A 26543-nucleotide genomic window follows, 5' to 3' on the forward strand; every position below is an offset into this window, starting at 1 on the left:
CTAAATAGGCAACATTTTGCCAACACGACCGCCATATCAATTGAAAAAGGTGATAATATGGCCGCGTTGCATTTACGGCTAGTTTCTGCTGCCCCCAAGTGGCCAAAATCACTTAATGCAGGTGTAAGAAATCTTTAAATGAAGGACTTTTGGCTAGAATTGTGTATTTCTACATTGAGGTATTTCTATTACTTCATCCACCACTAAGTTTATGTCAAGGAGACGGATTTCCGCTACGATGAATCGAGGATTGCGTCACTGTCACCATCGCGGCTCAAATCAATTAGACGGATTTAGTCAATTATGATATGAGAATAATTGGTTCAACAATGTCACATGTTTCTTATCAATGCCAGATAATTGATCAATCTGAGTGTGTGAGCTGATCGTCATTAGTCATTCAAGCTGCAGTGTGTTTTGTTCTTCTAGGACACGACGGGATTTTTTTAATTTGGAATAATTGTACAGTCGTGATTTCATTTCGCTCCCTCTCCGTCTCTCCAGCAAAACCTCACCATCCCCATCGCCATGACGACCAGAAGCCGATGAGACCATCTAGCTTTCTGCCATCGTGGCTCGCCGACAAACTTGCTGCTGCACAACTTTGTGGGAATAATCTGAAAAGAGATGAGATGACTTTTGTAGTGCTTTGCTCCGTTGAACCGGATTCAACCCACCGAGCTATGCTGGCTGTCTGTTTGTCCTCACCAGCTGATGTTTTGTCTCTGGGGTTCATGTGTTAAACGAGCCGAATGGGGAGATGTGTAGAAAGGGCCTGTGAAGAGATCACATGGTACGATCGATAATTAGAAGAGCAAAGAAATGGAGGGGAGAGGGACTGGGATGGGGATGGAACTGGTAACCATATAAGAAAAGTAGTCTTCACAGTCGAGGTTTCCGGAGGCAAAACGGTGTCTGAGGCAGGAGCCATTAAAGCAGCTGGTGCTTTATTTATCAGGAGGGCGGGACGCCGCTGTGCGCTGCTGTCAATCCATCAAGACGACTGTCAGCTTTTCTTTTTTTTTTCCCCTCCGGTGCTGGTGCTCAAACAGCAGTGCCACGACTAAATGGAGACAGGAAATCAAACCATTAACAGGATTTACTGATGGCCATTTTAATTGCGACAGAGACACACGGACAAAAAAAAAAGAAGTGGATTCATTAAAGGAATTGTTTATTAAAAAGTGTCCAAAACAAAACAGACAAAATAAAGAACGAAGGTGTTTAATCGCTGGAGTTATGGATGGGATCACAGATCAGACCGGAAAGCTCAATGTGCGGCAGTGGGTTTGGGTTTGTGGTCAAAGTCTCGCTTTTTGTCTGTTGGTATTGTGCTTGTGTGGTCAAAATATTTTTTTTATTAATCTGTTCCTATCAATGTGACAGAGAACTTGGGTGCTCTTGACTCACGGGCAGAGCGAGTGGTTTTGTAAAGAAGACTGGGAAATCCAGATGTGCAAAGCTTCAAAGAAAATCATCATCGATTCGTCTGCTGATGCAATTTGTGAATCGGTCGAGATGTGTGAGAGAAAAATAAGTAGAATAAATAGCCATAAAATCTTTTTAAATGAGTCCGTTGCACTTTTGAGTTTCTCATTTTTGTTGCAATTTGTTTTTTTTTTTTAAAAGCAATTGACAGACAACCAACACTCAAAATGTCCATTATGATTTTGTTTTTCTTTATTATGAGAGAAATGTGACTTTACATCACCCCATGGGTGAGAATAAAACATAAATAAAACATTCTTACAAAATGTTGAAATAGATCACAAATGAAACTTCTTTTTTTTTCCTGTTTTTGTACATTTGATTTGTTTTATACATGAATCATATTTACATATTTGTCTTTGCCCTTTTTTTCTCTTGTTTACATTGTTGGGAACCAACACAAACCTTCGTTTCAAAGCAGAGGTACAAATGATCTCCTCTCTCTCCTGAGAAGATGCTCGGCTCTACTCTAGTGCATTTTATCGTTTAAGATTTAAGGCTACGCAGGGTTCACCTGATGGACACACTGGCCTCATGGACAGCCCTCATCATCCTCATCATCCTCATCATCCTCGTCGGGGCTGGAGTTTCCAGTCTCGTGTCTGCTGATTGTCCTTTACAGAGAGAGGTTTGTGGTTCTGCCCGGTCGCTCCCTCCGACCGCAACGTCTTCCTTTGCTTTGATTTTTCTTTCCCCACATTAAAGCTGCCGCTGACTGGTTTCACCGAATAACCGATTTACAATCTCCGACAACGTCTTCGTGTTTCGGCAGTCAATTACAAATGCAGTGGCAGAAATGTCACAGAGCGTGAGCGCCCACACTCTCAGCACGTTATCTCTGTACGCCGATGACCTGCTGAGAAAACTGTGTCAATTCCTCACAGCAGGGAGAATATGTAAAAAAAAAAAAAAAAGAAAGAAAAACATTGTTTCTTACTTTCTAGTTATTGTTGTTATTGTGTGAGTGATAGATGCAGTGCTCCCTAGTGGTCAAAACACACCTAAAGCAACCGAGACTCAAAACAAGAGGCCGGTTCCTCTCCACAAACAAGCGACATGGAGCCCCTAATTGGCCGTCCCCCGTTAGCCTCTTGGAAGACACACTATAATAAAAGCCTGGACATAGAGCACAGTTCACAGAGCAGACCAAAGAGGCAGCCAGAAAAGCAGTTCGGTGGCGCTGCTCTCTGTTCACTATTTCTATGTTGCTGTTTTTTAAACTTCGTCTTCCGTTTCTTACGTCCTACCTGTCCAGCAGGTAGCGTGTGCGGCCCACAATCTGGGCTTGGATTAGTGGGGATAGAACACAGGCTTCAAAAAAAGGTCAGACAGGTCACCGTGGAAACCTTACATAGAAGCTACGCCCCGCCCCTCCTTTCCGTTCCAGCGCTAACAAAACGTAGCGTCTGTTATGTACGTCAACACGTTATCTCGCTTTGGATCATCGTTGCTTTCCGTGAGCATCTGTGCCCTCGATTTAAAAATAATAATAATAATAATAATAATAATTTCACAGAATACAAAGATCTCCTTGATTGATATCTCACACTGATAACAAAAAATAAAAAAGCGTGAACATATTTTGGACCAAAGTGCCTCCCAACACCGCTGTTGTCGGGTTCATTTGAAATGATCAGACACTGAGCCGCCATCCCCGATCAGGTGTCCAAACAGAGCGTCATTTCGGTGTTTATTTCCTCTAGGCAGCTGCTTTGTCCCCAGATTAACACACTCCTTTAGTCTCAAAGCGCCAGCTGCGTGCATCCACAGTCTATCATCGGAGCCGCTGAACTCTCTAACACACAGAAGCCATTAGTATGCTACCTGCAGAGTTACACGCAATAAAAATAATAAAAAAACGCCGAAGGAAGGCTCCACTCGTGGGCGCCGGGATGAGCGATGAGGGCCGCATAAAAGCCCATTGACGGGGAGATAAAGCAAGGATCAAGCTAATATCTATCCACGGCTCTAAAACACACTAAAGGATATGAATTGATCCATTAGACGCCTGGAAGATATGTCTCAGTCCTTTCTTTTTTATCACGGCCGCGTCTGGAAACGGAGACGCACGCATCTGAAGCGCTTCACTCACAAATGGAGAAATCCATTCTTCAAAGAAATTAAAACCGAGCCGGGGAACAAGATTGATGGCATAACGTCTCTGTAGAAGATTGCCCAACGTATTTGAATTCCAGGAGGCAACATCTGCTTTTCAAGTAGTCAGTAAAGGAATGTTTTCTTTCAGTTTGGATCCATACAGTAGCATTTTGGACTGAAAGCACTTCTTGGTTTGGGCTTCAGTCCTCTGATTAATTGTCGAGAGTAAATGAGCGGGAGTGATGTGTCTCCAGTGGCCTTCTGGGTATTGTCTGAGTCTTTGTGTGTGCTGGTGTGACACTTTACACCCGAACACCAGTAGGGCAGTGGACCCGGAGACGTACCTGGCAGAGCTTGTGAGGGCGGCCTGCCGTGAAGCGCTTTCGATTCGACGCGCACAAACTCAGAATTCTCCCAAACGAAGAGATGAATCGCCGAACCGTGGTGGCTTTGGAAAAGGAAACCGAATACCCCGAAATGTGCTGTTACTCCCCCGTTGCCTATTTTTTTCACGTACTGCAAGTATGCACGTCTACTTGAGCACAGAATCCCTAAAACATTTGACTTTCCAGAGACTAAAAGCAATGCATGTCTACCGTACAATTCAGAGAATAAAAGTATTTTCAAGGTGATGTTAAAGGTCCCAAAAAGCGTATGGAGATGAATGTATTACTACTTGGCAGTAACACATTCCTCCTGAATGGCTGTGACTGGTTGAGGAGGAGGAGGAGGAGGAGGGCCACGTCTCTCAGCAGAAGAAGATCTCTCCATCCAGAGGAGGCTCCGGGAGGTCTGAAAGGGAGGAGGAGAGGAGTCAGTGTCAGTGTCACAGCAGGGGGTTCTGACGGCCCACTTGTTGTACCTTTTGTTTTCCAGGGAGAGTCAGTGAGTGGGCGGCATCAGCCCGCTTCGGCGTCTTTGAGGTGCGTTCAAGGACTGAACAAAACAAAAAAGAAAAGCTGCCTCGGGGGGGAAAGCCCGATGCTCTGGATATTCGCGCCCCCCCCCCCCCCCCCCCCCCCTGCAGCCGCCACTTCCTACCTGGACGTGTCGATGCGTTTCATTCTTTTAAAATGTGCTTTGTATGCATCCTCTCTTCGTGTATTGTCGCACTCAAAAGGTTGATGTTCTACATCTACAAATACACGGAGACGCGCAGAAAGAACAATAAACGTACTCGACAGCTCAGCTGGGTACCGCTTAACAAAAAGTGACGATACCGTCATCAATAACAGAACCCTCAAAAGGGACACCGACACCAAGAGTGCGTCATGCGATAATTCTAATAACTAATCAAATGACGCAAAGACAAAATCTTAACTGCATCTCAAAGTCAGTTTTGAGTATGTAATAACAAAAAAAGTACATGCATGTTGAAAACAGTTCTACGATTACTAAAAGAATAAAAACACGAGGATACTGACGGCAATGACATTTCAAAATTGCAGTTTGATTGAAGTACATTTCACATGAGACTGAACAGTACGCTATAGAGCATAGAGTTTAGTACACAATGTGTATAGTGTTAGTATGTACTATGTATTCACACTATGTATTAAACCAGAGCCTCCCAGGACGTAAACTCAGCTGGTGCTAGGACCCGGCGGAGGCGGCCCCTTGTGACCCGGGGGAAAATGGTGAAAGTACAGCCCGGTGGACTGAGTCTGATAAAGGAGAAGCAGAAGATAAAGAGGAAGCCTGATGCAAGCTGACACTTAAAAGCTAAATTTCTTTCAAATGCACCACCAGACGCCCATGACAGGCTGAACCGACACTGCCGAGTACTTTTTATGGAATTGTTAAAGATGAGGGTCAGTTTCATTGGGTAACAAATGTCTGTATATTTCACACGCTGCCGCTGTGTCTCGTGTGACTTTAATACAGTCGGTTTATTGGGGATGTTATACTGATTTTATGACTTTTGTCATTGGCAGTTATTCAGAAATATAACAATCGCAAAGTGTATTATTCAGTTGGTGTGCGAGCATTGGCTATATAAAAGTTGGATTATCGAACACAGAGTATGCTCATGTGCTCTTTAAAAAAAGATGGGATACACATACCATTTGCACACTTTTATAGGTAACAACAGTCAAATTTGACAGCAAACAGAAAGCCATTTTTTTCCCCTGGTTATTTGAAAGGCTTTCACTGGGAACGCCACTGGGCTGAAGACTTTTCTCTGTACAGTCCCTGGTCATACATCATCCTATAACTACAGTGGATTCATCATCCCAGCATGCACTGCAACATTAAACACAAAGAGAGACCGTGACAGTTTGTGCAGTTCGATCTCTCGCTCGGAAATAAAACTGAAACTGGACGCAGCTATTCTTCCAATCTGAAGAGTCGTTGACAACAGCGACACTTAACTGCAGCCTGCTGAGCCCCTGTGAGACGCTTAGTAACTCAACTCAATGTAAATCCATCCACTCCCTCATATTCACCATTCTCTACCTGCTTCCGGTGTGCTCCCCCCTTTGCCCTTCTCCTTCTTCTTCTTCTTCTCCTTCTCCTTCTCCTCTTTGCTCTTGTTCTTGGCCAGCTGCAGCATGCTCTTTGAGAGCTGGTTGTTGGCTTCGCCGCCTTTGAGGTTGATGGAGGATGAGGTGAAGGGATTGAGGCCTTTCCCTTTGGGCTTAGACCGCTGGGGCTGCAGCCTCAGCAGGGTGGAAGAGGAGGAAGAGGAGGAGGAGGAGGAGGAGGGCTCCGGCAGGTCCAGCTCCAGAGACTGGGAGCTGCTGGGGATCTGGGATTCATCCCACGTGGTGGAGGGAGTCCCCTGGAGGGAAAGGTAGAAGAGATGCACAGCTGTTGTCAACATCTGTGAGCACATGCGTGTGAAAGGTGCATATTTCAATGTGTTTCAAAGCTTAACGACCAGTTTAACATTTTCTGTGATGCCCATGTTTATAATGCATTATAAACATACGTTTAATGCATTGTATAAAATAAAGATATATATAAAGCATTATATAATGACTTATACGGTTAAGTGATAACTGGGGACACTGACATTTCTTTGGGCTAGGATTATAATGTATTATAAATCCCATAGTTATGATACATTCTACTCTATATAATGCATGATAGTCACTGTTGCATTATGCATCATTATGTGATAAGTCAATATAAGTGCTAATAATTACTCCGAGAACGTTTTGTGTGTTGATCTAGATTTAATGATATTATTTCACTTCACTCAAAGTAAACAATGACCCCCAAAAGTAACTTATACATAGCTTACAACTATATTTGGCTAAAAGCAGATTTGTATGCAGTATGATGAGTGTGTTGGTAATGAATTATTGACTTCACAGAAAGTGCTACCAAAAACCCACTTTGGCATAAAAACCTGGGGCTATAACTTGTTATGGTTGTTTACTCATCAACGAGAGTCCCAAGAGCGTTTTTGAAGAGGAGCCGGGTTCAAGCCTCCAACGCGCCTGACCCCGCTGAAGTGTCATCGAGCGGAGCGCGGCATCCCACACAACCCACCGAGTGTCGGGCCGTGGCCGCGGGGGAAAAGCGTCACGTTGCCATTGGCTCACCTCAGACAGGCGCAGCTCCTCCATCTTGTCGAGCTGCCGCTGCACGGCCTCTCTGTCCCTCTCCAGCTTCCTCTGGGCGTCCCTCAGCCTCTCCAGGTCCTTCTGGTACTCCTCCTTCCTACTCTGCAGCCCGTGCTTCTCCTCCTCCAGCTCCTTCTGCCGCTTCAGGACCTCCTCCTCCTGCAGTGGTTGGAGAGGCGCGGTGACGGATTTATTGAAATGGTAGAGGGCAACTTGATCGCAGAGCACGCTGACATTACATTCAGTCCTCGGCAGAGAGTGAATCTAAAAACACGTTCTATTAAAGTAATACATGATTTGATGTTAACGGCTCAAAAAACTGTCAGCTGATTGATGCCCATTCAAGCTCACGTTACATATACATGTAGAGTGAGACTCTTTCACTGAAGGATCTGTATTATCTATAAATCAAAAAGTCTCAAATGTGGCTTGTCACAAATTCGTACAAAAGCTAAATATGATCGTGACTGTATTCACTGCATCCCTTTACCTTGTTTTTCTTGTATATTAAACATCACAAAGTGAGTTTCTGGTGCTAAACCTGATTTAAATGCGCTCCAGTGACACTGTGAAGCCCGGAAAGCACACGGAACCACAATCCACACGGTGGCACTTTGATTACCGTCAACGTTTTAAAAGTAATCAAAAAAGGGGAGAAAGTGCTTTTCTATTGTAGCGAGTGAGTTCTGCTCCAGGCATTAAAAAAACGGAGCCAAGGCAATTATAAAAAATTAAAAAAAAAGAGCTGCAAACACGGTTCGTCTGACAGCGGTTCAGAAAACCAAACGGAAATAATGAAACGTTGAGGGTGCGGCCTGGAAAAGCCTCCACCTGTTGTCGTTTAGCCGTTGACAAGTCATCGGCAAATTCCAAAACAAAGCATGTGAGTAAGCCGTCATAGCATGCTAACTTTAAGCTCAGCTTAGTCCACTGGGATGAACCCTTCCCCTGTCTTGACATCCGCCTCAGCTTTTTACTTTGTTTTTTAATGTTATTTTGGTCCAAGATGTGTTTGAAGGCAGCCGGCCGGCCCTGCACGTCTCGCTTAATCCCACATTGTGCTCCACCAGGTGAAATACAGTACGACGTGAAGGACGACAGCAGCACACAAACAGGGTTACCATGAGAACCAAAGCAACGAAAACACAGAAGTCAGAGTCACCTGCACGTGAACCTGCCCCTCCCTCTCCGTCAGCCGCTGTTCCCTCGTCTCCCACTCCTTCTCGCGCCTCCTCTTCTCCTCGGCGTGGGCCGCCTGCTGCCTCTGCAGGGACGCCAGCTCCTGCCGCTGCTTCTCCAGGCTGCGCTGCTTCTCCTGTTCAATCAGCGAGCTGGGCCGCGAGGAGGGCCGCGGCAGCGACGCGCAGGACGAGGAGGAGCGCTCGCTCAGGGCCTGCCGCTGGTCCTCGATGAAGCTGTCCTGCTGGACCACCACCGCCTGAGAGGGGAGGGCGCTCGCGTCAGAGCCATCGCAACCCGCCTACTCTCTTAAACACAAGCTTCCCAGAGTTGTATGCACGGCGTGCAGGCCAGGTCTTACCTGCAGGGTGCTGAGCAGGAGATGCAGATTGGAGACACGGTGGAGGACCTGCTGTTGGAGAGGAGACATCTCTGAGCAAACTCAACTCAGAACATGCGTTTGATGTTTGTTGGGCTTCTCGGTGCACTTGACTCTGCTTGTTCTATCGGAGACGCTACAGAGGATTTCACGTAATGTGACTTGACCCGCTGGACTCTGAGACAAAGCCGGGATTAAACCCGACTCGGTGTGCCGGAGTGAAGTGACCTTTTCTCCATTCAAACGCACGACAAAGAGACAAGGCCACGGAGCTTTCAGCTGCCAGCGATGTTTACTCGGACACAAAGCGCTCCAATTACCGATCCCTGGGAACTGCAGAGAGACGCATTTAAAAGCGAGGAACATCTGCGGAAAAAAGGTTGTCGCATCAAATATGAATGCAGCCGTAGCTGTCTGTGTAACAAGTAGAGGGTAGGAGAAGTGATCAGAATGTACCGGGGCAGCTTATTAGTACTGCAACTTTTCAGAACGTCGACATTGTTTATTTCCTCTTAGTGTTAAATATTTAGAACATGGAGTCCTTTTTTTTTTTTTTTTTTTTCCCGTAAATGCGGATCTTGAGAGAAATATCGTCACAGCATCCGGATGGAGTGCCAAGAAATGTCACATAACGTTGGATGAATCTTAAGGACTCAAGAGGTTATGGCGTTTTCCTCGAGCACGCCAGGCATTCAACGTTTTATCTCTGAAGTACTGAAGTATCTTTACATCTACTGGCTGGATTTTGTACACACATTCGGGGTATTTTTCTAATACTTTAGGTTATGACTGTTGCAAACACACTTAACTTAAATGATAAATAAGATAAATGATTCAGCTGCTACTTTACTTGCGCTAGTTCGCATGTGCGCATTATTCTCATGAATAATTCATTATAATTATTTTAAAAATGTGTCTTTAAGCTTGCTCTCAAAAGACACTTCTTCCTTTTTACAGTTTACGATGCCGGCCACATGCTTTGCTACCAACTAATGCCACTGGTAACACAAACATCCACAGTGCAACCTCTGCTAGCGCTGCTGCCATTACTGCCGTTTCAGCCGATACATTCATGATGATGGAAACGCACAGTTTGCACGGCCCCCCCCATGTAAGCAGCAGCTGTAATTGAGTTAGAGACAGGAAGTGGCTGTTACCTCACTGTTCCTCTTCAGCAGCAGCAGCATGTTGGCGTTTCCTCCCTGCACACGAGCACAAACACACACTTAAGTACTCTACTGCCAGAACACAGCGATGCCACCACATATACACACACACACACACACACACACACACACACACACACACACACACACCATCTTGTGTGTGTACATCTTCTGGACAGTGCAGACTGTACAGTGTATAGGAGTGAATGTGTACATCTGCACATGTGGGTGTGCTCTACCCGGGTATGATTATGCACGACTGATACGGGAACACAGCGGTCTCACACTTACTGTGTTTCCAATAAGGAGGGCTTATTATAACAATGTATTTTCCATTTACAAAGACAACCCGAAACTGATGCGATTATAATAGAAAGCTTTGATGAACTCTACATTGTGTCTTTAATGATCATTGAGACTTCTGCAAACACTCCTTTACTGCCGAGCCGCCCCTCTGAACTTTGGCTCTCAGGACGAAATGTAAATGAAAATCAAGCCCGACTCTTTTGTTTCAGACAGCAGGACGAACATGGAACGGCAGCACAGCAGACGCACTCATGTGCAGTCCAGCTGCTGGATATTTGCAGGACAAACGAATACGGAGGCTAGCATCCGGGGAGGAGGAGCAGCAGCAGCCGCCGCCCATTCGCTTTCGGCCACTATTCAAGTCTCATGCAACCGATGGTCGCCAATAGCAACAGGCCCTTTGCAGCACGAGTCAAGAGGCTAATTGGCTGAGGGGGAGACGTGGCTAAATTCATCTTAATGGCATTGTTAATGTTGGAGGACAAATGCACCCCTGCACACACACACACACACACACACACACATGGCCTACGGGTTCTCATTGAGGCGCAGGGGAGTTGCGGGATTTCGGTGTCAAGAGTAATTGAGATGCCGACCTTCTTTAAAACGCTGTCGGACTCCGTCCTGCGCAGATCTCCCGCCGTGTCGTCGCTCTCGTCGCCGTCTCCACCTGGCAGAAGGGGAAGTCACAAGAGAGTCCGTGAACCAGGCGGCAGGTTAAGCCACGTTCAGGTCTGCTGAAGGCTGTACACAACGCATTATCTTTTAATTAAGAAAATAAACATATAGTGCCGATTTTGTTTCGTCTCATCTAGAAATGATGCCTATCATGTTTTTATGTATTAATTTATTAATCGTGTTTCTGTTCCTTGCTCTTTGTTTGCCATTTCTCTACTCAAACAAATCATATCGCCTCTGCTGAGCCATCCTTTTCCTTTTTGAACCAAATGTATACTACTTACAGTATCTCTGACATTAGCTTTTATAATGTATTGATTGTTTGACACAATTAATAATTGTAAATAAAGGGTAAAATGTGCTTTTAAAGCATGCCACTGATAAAAAGTAGTTCTGCAGGTGCTGCTACTGATGTGAAAGTCTGGCCCGCTTATGGCTCAATATCTGCCACAGCGTCCCACTCTGAGCTCCCAGGCCACCAGTTCAGAGGGATCGCCCCGGGCATCGGCTCTGCTGCCTTGTCGAGAAGACTGCACTGAACAGAGGCATTGTGGGGAAGAGTGCTGGGTGTGGTGCCCTGTTGCACTAAAACTCGGTGGCGCACGTTTCAGCCGCTCAGTCACTGAGTCGATGAGGTTCTCGAGGTTCAGGCCACTTGTCCGCGCAATCTCAACCCAAAAAACAAGCATTCAGCGGCGCACTTACCCTTACTGCTGTGCATCTGGTGGCTGTCGAAGCCTCCGAAGGTCTCGGCTCGCCGGGGCAAACACACCGGCCCCGCTGCCCCTCCCCCTCCCTCTTGGACGCTGGCCATGGCCCCGCCCAGGCTGCCGTTCACCAGGCCCTGCAGCGTCTCCACTGTCACACACACAGAGAGAAAGGGGTTACACATCAATGCCAGTAAGTGAATTATCCCGGCTAACTGCGTTACAGTTCAGCTCTGCACTGATGAATCCTACGAGCCACTTCTGCTTTCAACCTGCTATTGGCTCCTGTTGCTTAGCAACTATTGACAACCTGTTTGAACCACAGAGCTCTGTTGCTGAAAGTTAAAACATCCTAAACATCTGAAATGATATCAACTCTGGCAAGACACAACCGCCTTGGTATCCACGTATGTATGTAGACCAGCGGCTCCGTGACCTCTCCAGGGACGACAACGTTGCTGGTGGCTGTGAATGCGCAGAAGAAATGACATCACTGCCAATTCACATATCACAAAAGTGGTAGTTTCAAAAAGACCATTATAGAAGTTCTCCTTCATACAGCTTCCGTGCATTAGAGCTTAGACCCGTCGTTGAATGCCAGTTGCACAACTTGTGATCGGCTACTTCAGGGGGCGCTGCGTCTCTGCGTCTTTCTCAGTTTATAGTACCAAGTATGAACTGTTTGTTTATATTCAGTGAGTGCGTCTTATTTAGAATGCCAATACAATCCGCCCATATACCAAGAAATAGTGCTTTATTATTGCACAATACCATATAGCAAAAGACTGCCTCTTTTCCTGAGAACAGGAAATGCTGTTCTGACTAAATAAAACCACAACGTATTTTTGTCTAGTGAATCTTTCATGATCCATCTACTGTAACACAGCAGGTTTATTCTTCAGTCAGTCAAACATTTCCAGACCCAATTGTTTAAATTGAATGTAAACTTTTCTCCCACATTTTATTCTCTCTTTGTCAAAATCTACTCCGTTCCCTTCTCGGCTCATGCTGCTTCCCTCTCATACACATTTGATGAACGGGGCCGCCGAATAAAAGCCTAAACGCGACTCCTTTAATGTCTCCCTGACACAGGGGGGTGTGTCTAAAAGGTTTTGGCAAATAAGTCCGTGTGTGGTCGATGACAGAAATGTAATTGTGCACTTAAGTGATGAGAACCTCATGCGCTCATGTGACTATAAGGAAGTTTCCAGCTCCAATCATGTTCCATGAATACATGGATGGAAAAGGAGATGAGGTACAGCCTTTTATGTTCAGTATGATCATTCTGCGTTATTGTTCAGAACGCATCTACAGCACATAAATCATACACACGGTCTTACCTTCCTGCAGGGCGTCCGACATGATGGACGCCCCCCTGGGGGGCTCCAGACTGCAGGCCGACCTGAAGAAAGGCTGGACCTGCCGGTAGACCTCCTCGCCTGGGTTCAGAGGCTCCCACATCCCCCTGAAGAGCTGCACCTTCTCCTCCAGCAGAGACAGGATCTCTGTGTCCTTCTGCCTCAACAGACCTGGCCAGCAGAGAAAAAGAGATTTTAAAAAAAAGAGACGGCCGTTGAGGAGAAAATTGTGGTATTTGGAGCAAGTTTTCCCTTTTTCTTTCCCACGAAACCCAGTACACGTGTTTCCCTCACCTCGCATCTCCTTGGCTTTCGTCTCCAGCTGTCTCTTGTCATCTTCCGTCTCACTGGGAATCCCTTCGTCCTCATCCTTCTCCCTGTCCAAACAAAGAAATGAAACATGATGCATTACATCTGTTAAATAATACAGGAATAAACATCTACAAATCCTTTACATCTTTCTAAATCACTTAGAATATCTACAAGCAGAGATGAAACCATTAAAGTCACAAATGTTTGATTTTGATAACGAAAATGACGCTATTTCTTTACTTTCGGAAATTGTATAGACCGACCAGTTCTTTTAGAAAGGTTTACTGAAAAAATAATAATTGGCCACAGGACAACGCTTTGAGTAGACAGGGATTAGACAACACTGAAAGAGTCAAATATTTGATGAATATGATGTTTCTGGTGGAAAAGACGGCGGCGCATCAGTGGGAAACTGTTTTTGTTTATATCTCCCCCATTCCTGCCAATAGCCCGATCTCAATTTTGTAGTTTGACAGAAGACAGACGGGGGTGTGGGGTGGGTGGGGCGCTAAATCTCTCTCCTTCCCGCTGGCTGCAGTGGAATAATCCTCTGCTTATAGTGAGCTGCCCTTGAAGAAAATCCAGCATTAGACTGTCCCTGAGTACATCCCATCCCCAGGTAGAGTGGCGCTAATCCTCCTGACAGCAAAGTGCTCTGTCGCAGCTTACCGTTTATTACTATCTGGAGAACTGGGCTGGGTCTAACTCCTGGGTTACAACACAGATATGCCGTGGATGAACCCTAAGAGGCCAATAGTCAATGCGAAGCACGTTTTGTGCAGCTGAGGTAACGGGGCCAGTGTATTCTGAGAGAAAACTGAGCAAAACATTTGTTCAATCATCGAAGTTCTAGCGAAATGCCCTTAATGCTTTCACACACACACAGAAATAAATCCCACTTACATGGACTGCATGGCTTCCTGGATGAGCTGCATCCAGGTGTTGCGTTCGTCCTTGGAGCTGGCCAGGACCTCCATCATCTCCGGCTTCTCGATGCCCGCCGTGATGAGGAAGAGGCCGCGCTCTTCGTTGGCCACCTCCCTCACGATCAGCTTCTGGAGGGAGATGACCGTGCAGCGCTGGTCCTACGGGGAAGGAAAGGGTGAGCAAGGCAGGGGAGGGGATTGATGGAGGCAACGATGGAGGAGGAGAATGAAGGGAAAAAAAGGGAAAATATGACAGTGGGAGGGTCGACGAGCAGGGAAGACACATGTTGTGGGTGGGGAAGGCAGGAAGAAGGGTGGGTTGAAGCAGGAGAGAGGGTAAAGGAGGGGGAGAGGGAGAAGAGGAGGATGATTATGGGAGGAGGAGGGTGGGAGAAGGAAATCGGGGGAATAAAAGCATGCCAAAAACAAGTGCAGTGAAGACAGAGGGATAGATAGACATATTAAAAAAAAAAGAGGGTTGCATGGTAACAGGGGAAAGAAGAAGAAGAGAAAATGAGATTCTGGTAATGTTATCATCCACATGGGAGTCCGCTGATCGGCTGTCTTTGCGTCCGTAAGGCTGCAAGAAAGGCAAAGCCCACTTTAATAAACTAACGCCACAAACCGCCGTTTCATTTCTGCTCTATCCAGTAAAACTCCGACGTTGTAAACCACATCCACAAACTTTTTCCAGCAATATCGTCTGAGGTTTAAGGAAAGGTTCTTCATACTGTAACTGTGCTGTGGAATAATGGGAACTCAATCCACAGCTCTCGCTCTGTCAAATCTCTTTTGTGGGTACAAAATCCCATCTTTGTTTTACTGACCTTCAACTGCGCCTCAACAAAAGGAACAAAGACAAACTAAAAAGACCATCTCTGGGTGAAACCCACTCCATTTGGCTAACTCTGACTCACAAATGCTTTCCATCTTCTGTCCAGGTGTTACAGGCTGCTTTGCACCGTTGGTGATCCTCAGAACTGAAGCATGTGAACCTGGTTCACATTCAAAACCACATGCTAGTCCTCTTTTTCAATGTCGACGGCCTCAACTCAAACATTCCAAGCTTTTATATAATGATGGATGTGATTATTGTGCCACAGGCCCGCCTCTGTTTTCATTCCTACTACCGTGTGTGTGTGTGTGTGTGTGTGTGTTGGGTTAGATGCCGAGAGCCAGAGCAGCTTTATTAGGTGCAGCTAACTCGCTAGCCAGGGGCAGGCACTATTAGACAATGGGTATGCTAAGCGGGCCAGCTAATGCTAACAGCAACAACAGTGGGATAGGAAAATATGACACCAGAATCTCTGGCGGGGATTTTTATTACCGGGGCGATGGAAGGGAAAAAGAAAGGAACAGCGGCGGAGAAAGAGACGAGGAAGGCATGAAGAGAGATCCTACCAGCATGGCGAAGACATATTTCTGGTCTTTCTCTTGGAGGAAGACGAAGACGTCCGATAGCAGCAGAGCATGGACATCTGGAGAATGGCCAGGAGCAAAGGAGGTTGGATAAGTGAAAAAAGTTAAGACTACATATTGACAGAGAGAATTTGCGCTCTCCTCACCCTTCAGTCTCCCCTGGCAGTTCTTCAGCTGCAGCACGCCATCGTGGATCAGCCTCCTCCTCAGCAGATCCTCCCTGGCGAAGATCTGACCACTCTTCGTCATCATGATGGACTTGCTGTCCATGCGGCCGTGAAAGTCCTTCAGGCGGCGCCTCTTATCGTGCTCGTTCACCTTGCTGTCGACGGCGGCGATCACCTCCTTCACCAGCCGGACAGCCTCCGTCAGGTCCTCGTGGTCGTCCTCGCTTTCTGCATTACGACGTGTGATGGGAGAGCGAGAGAGAGAGAGAGATAGGTCAACCAGGCAACTTTTTATTCTTTTAGATGGTCGAGTTGGACGCACAAACCTCTAAGTCACCATAACTTATTCATGCGTGTTGACCTTTGGCTCTTTTATTTTGCCACTATGATTTAAAAAAAGGCACACCATATTAAGCAGAATGAGCTATTTCGTTGTATTGCCACATCCACATCCGACAACGCATGCTTTTTGCCTCGAGCATGATAACTGCATCTCAAATTAAGGCGATGCACTGCTTCGTCCGTGTCTGTTCAATACATTTGTACGCAACATTGGCTACACTGTCTCGCCGGACAGTTTCTGCTAAACACAAATGTTCAAAAATGGCTTCCCCACCCCAGACCCCTCACTTTCTTTTACCTTGAAAAGGTCCATTCAACATACCGTAATGGGTTTTTAGGATGTAGGATGGAGTAGATGGGCTTGAGAATGCACACTCATGATTTCAGTTTCTGGCATTTTACCCTTGATTGCTTGTTACATTGCGGATGTGTGATAGTAGTCGTAGTCAGAGAGCACGATTCAGAATATATGGCTTAAACATGGACCCGTATTGTTAACGTTCAGAGACCTGTTTCTAGTCCGCATATCAGAGCTATAGGGTGCTCTTGCATTTCACACATGTCAATCAAACGGTGTAGCCACTTGGCTTTTGACTTAAAATAAGTTTTACTTCAAATATGACACATTTCTATATAATATCGAAATGTACGACTGAACAAGAAAACAGACCGGATCAAGCAAAAGGCGAAGAAAAGCATTTAATTTCTCTGTAGGGGTTTCCATAATGTAATCAGGCACTTAGATAACAAGCTGATTATTTTTTCCAAAATGAAGCGAGAGCAATAAAAAGGAGGTCAGAGTCAGCTGCACATCAGTAACCTTGCAGTCTCCAGAGAGGGACTACTTTTTACATTAATTAATTTAGCGTAGGATTGCAACAATTGAAATCCCCAGTGTTCTGTAGGTCTGCACTCTGAGAAAAGCCCAAAAGTCAATGTCATCACGGCTTGTTTATACTGTGCACTCCTCCCGTGGTAGTTCGTACCTCAGTGCTCCTCATCTGTAAATGTGAGCGTGCCGTGTTATTTCTACTCGGTATATATCAGAGTTGGCAGGAGAGAGTCCTCTTAAAGCACCTTGGGGATTAAGGCAGAGCTCCCCCGTCCCACATAGAACTATAAACAGGCTTTTGGGAGGGATTAGAGTGAATGTACACAGTGGGAGGCCAGCAGACGAGAGGCGCTTTAAATCAGATATAAATAACCTGTGAAACATTTCGGCTCCTCAAAATATATTTGATCTATTATCCTAAAAAAAAAATTAAAAAAAACACCCATCCAACGTAGGTCTCATTTTCCCCTAAAAAAATATATGTGTGAGAAATTCAGGAGCTTTTCCTAAAATCAGTGACACCTTGGCGTGGGTCGTTTTCCAGTACTACGAGTACGGGAGTGCATAGGAGGAAGGAACATTTAAATCATACTGAAAGAAATAGAAAATGTTTAGCTAAATTCATCTGTTCTCAGAAACATGATGCGACGAATAAGACAATTATTTCCTCAGAATTGTGTGAATGTGGAATGTGTATTTCTTTATGCAACGTATTTGTAGTGACTTAAGCCTAGACAATGCTTCCCACTAGCTGGCCTTTAAATCTGGATTCCACAAACACATATTCTGGGCTGTGCAAACATGTGCATCTCCACAGGTCTTGAAACTTCACTTTCCTAAAAGAGAACCATCCTGCCTACATGTTTAGAGGCGGTTCGAACAGATCTGGTTCTCTAATGATTACATTACACGTCATTTAGCTGACGCTTTTATCCAAAGCGATTTACAATAAGTGCAACTCAGAACAATAAGAATCAAGAAAGCAACATTTCTTCATGAGCCAGCAACATGTTCTTGGTACTACTGCAGTGATTTGCCTTATTCTGTTTCGCCTTCTGCCACTTGTTTTGGGGGAAATCCTCCAGATCCAAGCATCATTAACGCAGCCCACTTGCAGAGAGTTTCAAGTGGAAGAGAAACTCCTTCACCACTTCCAAATCCCTCTTTTGCTATAGATTGAGGGTTAGAAATGATGTGTTCTGAATCGTGAAGCAATGTTTAGTATTGCATATCTTATGCAGAGTGATCACGGGTCGATCAAAGACTTGAATGTCTCCAGTAGAGACTACCCAGTAGAACTATTTACGGAAACAACCGGGAACAATTCAAACAGGTGATCTCCCTACATAGGCCATCTGATTATGTTATGAATCCTGGTGTGGTATTACAGTATATTTTGTATTTTGTCTGTAAAACAAACCCCCTCCTTCCACTTTCCCCAATCCATATTCTAATGTAAACAGTAAAGGCCGGCAGGAAGCTAACCTTTCGTGTGCTGCAGCATTCTCTGAATTAGCACCGGGTACTTTGTTATCCTCTGCGTCACCAGCAAGATGCATTCTGGGATACCAAGCCTCCGCACAATGCTGCTACTCATCTTTTTCTGGAAAAGAGAACGAACAACGAGCGCTTCTGTGAAACATGCCCACGCAACAGGTGGCTCTAAACAATCAACAGAAACGTAGAACTCATTGGCTGGAGAACAATACAGTGATATTACTTCAGAAGGTCTTTGCTGTGATGATGGATATGACAGTCACACAACTTCTCTGAAAATGAACACTATCTGCGATAAACATATGACTTGCTGAAAGAGTCTTACTTTGATAAAGGCCTTGAAGCGTTTGTCTTTGGTCAGCAGGTCCTTGTAGAAGTTCACGGCCTCGTTGTGGCGGCTGCAGAATCTTCCGTAAACCCTCTTCATGCTTTCCCCGTTGCACCCCGAGAACTGGAGCAGAATTTCACAGGCATGAATCCACGAAACCAATATTGGTAGAGCAGAACAAAAAAATGTTACATTTAAAAAAAAGGCCAAGCCAGAAAGCCGACACTAAGTAGTATGGCTCTAACTTTGATTCCGAGTTTGAACTTGAAGGGGTTTTAAAACTTTAAAAAGGAAAGCTGCCAGGACAAAAAAGAATGTGCAACTTGACACGAGAGGTGCATGTAACCATGCAGAATACTAAAACATGGGCATTAGCTAAGGATTCAAACCATTGATAGTATTTTCTCCAGAGCTCAGGACTGCTACCTTTTCCAGCGGCCCTAAAACCTGGAAACAGGAGTGTCCAGCCAAGCTGTGTGAGGCTGGATGTGCTTTGAGCTCAATGCATCCTCAGGGGACCATGATTGTGTGTACACAACACCATGGCAATCCATCCAATAGTAGTTTCAGCCTGTGAACCAACCTACCAGCACACGGACATGGACTGGTTCATTGGATGCGTTTCTAAAGCACATCTTGTGTTTCTAATCGTCTTTTCATATAAAATAAGGAATATTTGCAGCGCAAATGCCTTTAAAAAGAGAAAAATAAGGAATTCTTCGTGCGGCATTACATTTCCCCGTCACATCAGCCCCTCCCCTCCTCTAACCTGGCCGACTAGGATGTCCCCTATCCTGTTGATGATGAAGCCTCCCTCTGAGCTCCCCCCCTCCAGCTGGCTCTCCCTCTTCCTCTCCAGGAGGCGGAGGAGGTGCTGCGAGTGGAGCTCCAGGAGCTCGTCGAGAGCGGGGAACAGCTTCTCCACCGTCTGCAGCTCCAGCTGTACCTCCTTCTGCAGGCCTTTGCTGAAGACCTCGGACATGATGCGCAACGTCCGGATGTGGTGCATCTCCGTCTGCATCAGCTCTGAAGGACACACGGGGAAGCGAAGGCTGAGTCAAAGAATTATATAAGCAGCGCTCTTTATACCCTTCCTCTGATCTATGCCTCTGCATAAGTTCTACCTCGAAGGTCTTCAGGCAGTTTCAATGGCGTGAATGTGTGCACGTCACTGAATGTAGAAATACGCTTTTCAGAATCCCCAAATAGATTCTAATCAAAAGAGACATCTCACACACTATGTAACTCAATGAATATTGTAAACTCTTCAGTCTCAAGAGACCACTAAGACTTGTAGATGCAACTAAAACAAACTAAAGTAAAATATATTAAGACATGCTAATGCCAATCGTATTTTTACACTGCAGACCTCTGGCCAGAATACATTAACCCGTTTCTCAAGCTATTCTTCTACTTAAAGTTAAACATTTCCATTCCTTTGATTACAGAATAGCAGCAGTAGAGACTGAATTGCAGAAACACTTCACAGCTGCACTTTCTTTTCCTTCCTTAACATTTCCCTTTATTTTCCATGCATTTCCTCAGATCCAAATCGAAAGCGTATATGCGAGTTAATCCGATGTACCGTAGATGACGTCCTGTCTCTTCGCCAGGTCCTTGTCCAGCTGCTGCAGGTACTGCTGCTCGGCACATAAACTCCACGAGTCAGCTTCCAGCTCCTTGGCCTCGGCCTCAAACTCCCCCATCAGCTGGCCGTCCATCATCTCCGTCCCTGCGCCAAACAAAACACAACTTGTACTCACAACTTGAAGCTCAAGTTATATTTCCTAATCGCATTTTTTTATTTTTTTTATATTAATTTTTAAATGCGTTTTTTTTTTTTACGTTGCTCTAGTTCCTGTTTAAAATATTTCTTGACAGAATCTGGTAAGTAAAGCTACTACATGAACATTTGCTCTATCACGTTCCTATATGGACTACATTAAGTCTACTTTATTTACTCACGCTTACAATGCAGTGTTCTGATTATTTTATTCCTTCACATGAGAAAGATTTGACATACTGTTACTGTAGTACAAACACAATAGGAAAATTCATTATCTTTAATATCAGATTTTGTTTAAACTTTGTTAGTTATTAGATTCTTCGATCCCAGCTGACCAGTAGGTGTGTGTGTGTGTGTGTGTGTGTGTGTGTGAGTATTAACCTTCATCAGTGAGTGACTCCATGGACTCCGTGACCTGGTTGGTTCTGTTGAGGGAGTCAGTAGACTGGGAGAGATACCGCAGGCCTTTAATGGGCATGTCGTCAAACACCGGACTGAATATAGAGATAAAAATGATTTAAAAAAATTATAAAACACAAAATGACAACCACAAACACCCAACGAGCTGATTAAACACATGTGGTGACCTTTAGATGCAGTGGTCAAATAAAATATCAACTAATTAAAAGAAAAAAGGCCACCCACAAAACGGCTTCAATGCAGAAGCAACAGCAACATTGCATTTCATTTGGAGGGGAAGGGGAAGATCCTCGCTTCATTACATACGCTGACAAACACACACAGCAGCTCACCCAGCGATGTTGCTGATGGAGAGACTCTTGGAGAGGTTGTTGCCATGGAAAGCCATCATGCTGGTGTGTCTCCGTGACGGGAGCATCAGGGAAGAATGGTCCTCGGGGGACAAGATGGCAGACCAGGGGCGCTCCCTTGTCCCACCAGCTGGACCAGAGACAGACACGTTACAGGAGATGAATATTGTGCTCATCACACTGTGCACTATCCGGGCGGCAACGAAAGTTAAGAAGTGCCTTAAACCGGCATTATTTCTAATCGCCAGCAGGGGGCGACTCCTCTGGTTGCAAAGAGAACTTGGATCGTACAGAAGCCTATGCGTCTACGAGGAAATGACCGTCGCCTTCAGAGAATTGGTTTAGGGAAGATCTCGTAATCATTGAACGGATCAAAAACATAAAGACATAATACTTGATCTACTTGATAGTGGCAATGTTTCTCTGGTAACTGCGCCCAGATATAGTTCCTGTTCCTGTTCACTCTTAATAATTGAAATAAATCTAACAGATGTAAACGGCAGAGTTTGGTTTGACACTCACATTTGTTCCTCATCGTGACCGTCGGAAAAGAGCTTGAATCGTGTACTGCAAACTGCTGTTTGGGCAGCTGGCCAGAAAAACAGAGAACAAGAGCATAAACGAGGAGTTCATATCAATATTGGCTGCAGGACAGCAGGATACTACGGCAGGTGTGGTGGTGGGTTACTCTCGGGGAACTTTTACCTTCATCTTCACCTTGGCACAAACGGGCAGGCTGTCCCTGCAGCTCTTGTGGACGGAGGCATTACAGTCTGAAAGAAGAAAGAAGAAGAAAAGCATGAGAACGCTGTGTAGTGAGCACTGTGTGTGTGTGTGTGTGTGTGTGTGTGTGTGTGTGTGTGCGTGTGTGGGGGGGGGGGGGGGGGGGGGGCAAGGGTGTGTGGAAAAGGTGGGGGCTCGAAATTCTGACTGGTTTTTTTTTCATAGCCGGCCAGGAAACTCCACCAGCCCACTAATGAAAGCCAGACTGGAGGAGAGCAAGTGATGCAATCGAGGGGTAACACTGCTCGCGGCCGAAGGAGAACATTTATTTTGTAAAAAGGAGGGAGAGATAGGCTGAGGAATGACACACACACACACACACACACATTAACATTGCATGGGAACATTTCAATTATATAAACATTCCCAAAGCCCCATTTAGAAACAAAGGTCATCATTTCAGATTGCTAAAATAAGATCTTCCCTGAAATTTGCTGCGTCTATGAAAGACTTTCACTCCCCAGTGCCACGCTGACTTTGAAAACAGAGATCGATCAAGAACAGAGGGAGGAACTACCAACTCTGCTTCACAACAAGTTTCCCCTGACTTTAATGGAGGCGTGTTTTCTGACAGATGGAAGTGGTTTAACCTTCATCCTCCCAACATGTTTAACACGAGAGGACAATTGACCGGGGACCTGCTGTGAGAAACAACCAGCATCGCACAATATTAACTTAATTCTTCTTAAACCATTATTAGAAATGTAGGTATAAACAAACAAACAGGTAATTGTTACTTTAGCAAAGTAAGAGTTCATTTGCATATTGTGCAAAACTAAAATAGACTGAACAACTGTGTCCGTCTCCCTCATATTGACTGACACAGTGCTTCTACCCCCCTTGACAGTGTGTGTTACTTCATCTATTAAAACAGCACAGGCTGCAATTAGGTGCTTTGACTTGGGGTCCCCAAGACCATCATTTGGTATTTCAAATTGTCACTGATAAAAAAGTAAAAAAAAAAAAAAACAAGGATATGAAATCATAAGAATCAAACTGATTGACAAAGTCATGCCGCTTTGGAATGATAGAATAAAGCACCCTTGAGATATGATGAAAGGTGCACGTCTGGGCCCTTTTCCGGACTTCGGAGTGGTTAAAGGGACATGTTGCACAAGTGAAGCCCAACAAACCCGCTGACGGACCTCGACATACGCGCTAACTTGCCAGCAACATTTCCGCTCTCAGGGATTACGCCAACGAAGTTACGCTCTTGCACTCGGAGTCAGGGTGAGAAAATAATCCTGTGTAAGCGGTGGGGCAGGGGCGGAAAAAAACAAACAACATTGAACCAGCGTGCAGAATGTGCTTCTTTTTTTATTTATTTTAAAGCATGGAGCAAAGATGTCACTGCATCGAGTCTTCTACATTTTAAGGCCCAACATCACGTTTTCTCCACTCTGCAGAGCATTTGATCACATTGTCTCCGTTGTAGCTCACACCTACAAATTAGCTCCTAAATGGACCATCCCGTGTGTGTGTGTGTGTGTGTGTGTGTGTGTGTGTGTGTGTGTGTGTGTGTGTGTGCAAAAGAAACACTATTTACATCCACCTATCACCTGAGAAGTGGAAACACTTGTTAATGTAAAAGACATTTGGGTCAGAGTGGATTATGTGATAAATATCTCATTATGACTCGCACAGTAAGACCAGCTCAAATTCCTGCCGTGTTTTTCGCCTCTTAAATGGTTTTATTGGGTATTTTACTGCTTTTTGTGGACGTCTTAACCGATTCCAGCTAATCTCAGACAAAGGATAACTGTCTGCTGAATGGACAGCAGCCAGACATCTGCGAGTAAGAAAACGCACCCTGAGAACCATCAGTGGCTCCAAGGAATCCCAACCAGACCAACTTAATGCACAAGAGCTGCTTTTGCCAGAAGTCTCCGAGGCCGATTGTGACCATTGAGAGGATCGCTGTGATCCATCGCAGAACGCGTTTCTCCTTTTTTAAAAGGGGTTGCGCCAAAGGCTTGTGCAATGAACTACATCCTCTTTAGGGCTGCTGCTGCTGCCGTTTCAGTGGAAAACAATGCAACAGAAGAAGAAAAAAAAGGTGCCGTTGTCTGTACTGAAAGCCAGAGTGTGTTACATAGAAGGAGCCCTTCAGAGAGTTTCACTCCTTCAAACAAATCATGAAGCTGGCTCAGCCAAGTAGGAGTGATTCTGCTGCGTCGACTCCGTCTGGTTTCATTTGGGTTTTCAGACCCTTTTAAAAGTGAAATAACATCAGCTAAACAAACCTATATTTCTATTATAATCAATTGACACAAAATACATAAATAAATAAAGTAGCAGGAGCAACCGGCTCCTTTTCCCAATATGCTTCACACTCTCCTTTACACTTCATTCATTGTATGCGACTATTACTGATGCTGTTATCATCTGCATACGGTTTACCCACATTGACATGTACACTTTGTTTTTATGATCAGATGAAAGTCATTTAAAAAAAAAAAAGAAGAAACAGACGGACGGAGGAGGGACTTACGCGTGCACTGGAAAGCCTCCTTGCTGTTGAAAGCCTTATTGCACTGGAAGCACTGGGCTGCCGGTCCCGAGCTGACTGGTGTGAACAGATGACCGTTGATCGCCTTCTTGTCCTTCTCCTTGCCCTCCTTGTCCTTCTCCTTTTTCTCGCGGTCTTTTTCCTGCACGGGCGAAAGCATCGCCGCTTAGAAGTCAACCTCACCAGGAGAGGACGGTCATTACTTTACCCTTTTATTCCAGCCGATTCGATGTTCAGAAAGAAAATAAATAAATAAGAGAAGCAAAAACTGTGCCGAGTTAAGCTGGAGGGACAAAACAACGGACACAATTTCTCACGTGTGGCCGGTGGCTCGTGTTAAATTCCAATCTGAATCCAGCAGAGCAATTATTACCTTGATGTATTACACAGCAGGGGGCTTTGCATATTAAGTGATGCATTATTTATGCTGACAACTAATTGTCTCATTAGGAGGCTAATTTAAATGCAGTGCGTCTTTGTTTTCGGGGCGCATTTGCTTTTTTTCCCCAAAAACAATTGTGTGTTAAAACCCATAATTTTATGTATTTGTTTTTTTTACAGGACTACTGTTGGGGGTTTATAAAACGGGAGATGATGCCAAGCAGTACATACCGACTGTGATAAACAGTTACCAACTACAGTTGTGCTATTAATATAATAATATTCCATGTTTTCCCAGCTACTGTGAAGCTCCTACTCAAACCAGCAGGGAGGACTCAAAACTCAAACACTCTTCTGCGGGATGCGTGGCCGCTGACGGAGACACGCTGTCTGGGAATCAAACCGTTGACCTTTTCGGAACGGGGCGGTCTCTCTGCTGCGGTAATGGACGAGGTCATCCTCAGCTATTGGTTATCTCTGTACAGCTGAATCACAATTCCCCGAAAGCAATGGCGAGCAAAACAGAGCTCTTATTCTCTTGGACTTGCATCACAGCGCCTCCACCCAAACCCAGAGGAAATGATGGGAGTAGAGAGAGAGAGAGAGAGAGAGAGAGAGAGAGAGAGAGAGAGAGAGAGAGAGAGAGAGAGAGAGATGGAGTTTCCAGCTCGTTTTTTTTAATGGCCGGCCCCTGGGCCTCTCGGTTTGAGGGGACCACAAAGCTCCGACACACTATAGCTCTTTTTTTCCAGCCTCTTCAAGACCCCGTACGGCTGACTGGAACACTCACGCCTGCATGCGTCATTACAACATTCATTGTCACTTCCTGCAACAGCCGTCTAACCGCGGTGAGACACATCAACAGACTGCTGATGAACATTCTGCACCACAGTAACTTTATTAAGAATCTCTTCTCTTTGTTTTGAATGACACTTGATAATATATATATATATATATATATATATATATATATATATATATATATTGAACAACACAATATAAAAACAGGTTAACTTATTGGAAAAAAAAGTCAAAGCCTTAAGCGCAGTTCTTTTGTCTGCAAAAGGTTCACAGCAGGAGAAGTGATCGAAATCACAGATTCAAACAAAAAGCTATTCTGTAACAGGCAAAGACATCAGCCCCAGAACAGCAGGTCAGCCTCTTTCACTACAATTATGACTGGGGGGGGGGGGGGGGGGGGGGGGAGAAAAAAGAGCAGAAAACTCTCTTAGCCTACCTGCAGCCAACCTTTCCATCTCTTTGAGAAGCCATGGCTCCCCGTGAATCTCCTGCATAACATCACTGGCTGGCGGCCGAAGCTACTGGCTTCATCGGGGAAAGTCGCAATGAGGAAGTGGCCGTCGCGCTACAGAAGGCGCTTGTTCTTGCATCTGGTACAGACGCTATGTCAAAACACCACGGTCTACATCCCCTTTGCAGAACATTCAGACTGTTGGTATTGTACAGGAACTGTGTGTAGGGCAACGCGTATATTAAATAATTAGGACATTCCGATGTTTTTAGGGCATTTAAAAGAAAAAAAGGTAATTTATTAATGGAC

At 45.1% G+C, this 26543-nt stretch overlaps 1 protein-coding gene across 7 annotated transcripts in view; it reads right to left on the minus strand.

Moving 5' to 3' along the window:
* Positions 1-1658: 1658 nt before the first annotated feature.
* LOC117728760 (A-kinase anchor protein 13-like) overlaps positions 1659-26543 on the minus strand; it is an 88104-nt gene continuing 63219 nt past the window's right edge. For 2 of the 7 annotated variants that reach the window (XM_034529600.1, XM_034529595.1), the window contains 22 exons: positions 24584-24743; positions 22015-22082; positions 21832-21898; positions 21292-21439; positions 20921-21033; positions 20339-20485; positions 19523-19779; positions 18751-18876; positions 18414-18531; positions 15734-15982; positions 15570-15646; positions 14146-14327; positions 13225-13307; positions 12913-13101; positions 11571-11723; positions 10784-10857; positions 9873-9917; positions 8698-8748; positions 8320-8595; positions 7137-7316; positions 6043-6367; positions 1659-4377 (listed from right to left, as the gene is read on the minus strand). In XM_034529600.1, the coding sequence (XP_034385491.1) occupies positions 4334-4377; positions 6043-6367; positions 7137-7316; positions 8320-8595; positions 8698-8748; positions 9873-9917; positions 10784-10857; positions 11571-11723; positions 12913-13101; positions 13225-13307; positions 14146-14327; positions 15570-15646; positions 15734-15982; positions 18414-18531; positions 18751-18876; positions 19523-19779; positions 20339-20485; positions 20921-21033; positions 21292-21439; positions 21832-21898; positions 22015-22082; positions 24584-24743 (3132 nt within the window). In that variant the 3' untranslated portion in view covers positions 1659-4333. Of the gene's footprint in view, positions 4378-6032; positions 6368-7136; positions 7320-8319; positions 8596-8697; positions 8749-9872; positions 9918-10783; positions 10858-11570; positions 11724-12912; positions 13102-13224; positions 13308-14145; positions 14328-15569; positions 15647-15733; positions 15983-18413; positions 18532-18750; positions 18877-19522; positions 19780-20338; positions 20486-20920; positions 21034-21291; positions 21440-21831; positions 21899-22014; positions 22083-24583; positions 24744-26543 lie in introns of all 7 variants that reach the window. The other 5 variants (XM_034529599.1, XM_034529594.1, XM_034529597.1 and 2 more) reach the window with 4 other exon arrangements.

This window comes from Cyclopterus lumpus, chromosome 3 (genome assembly GCF_009769545.1).
Source record: "Cyclopterus lumpus isolate fCycLum1 chromosome 3, fCycLum1.pri, whole genome shotgun sequence".
Taxonomy (NCBI): domain Eukaryota; kingdom Metazoa; phylum Chordata; class Actinopteri; order Perciformes; family Cyclopteridae; genus Cyclopterus; species Cyclopterus lumpus.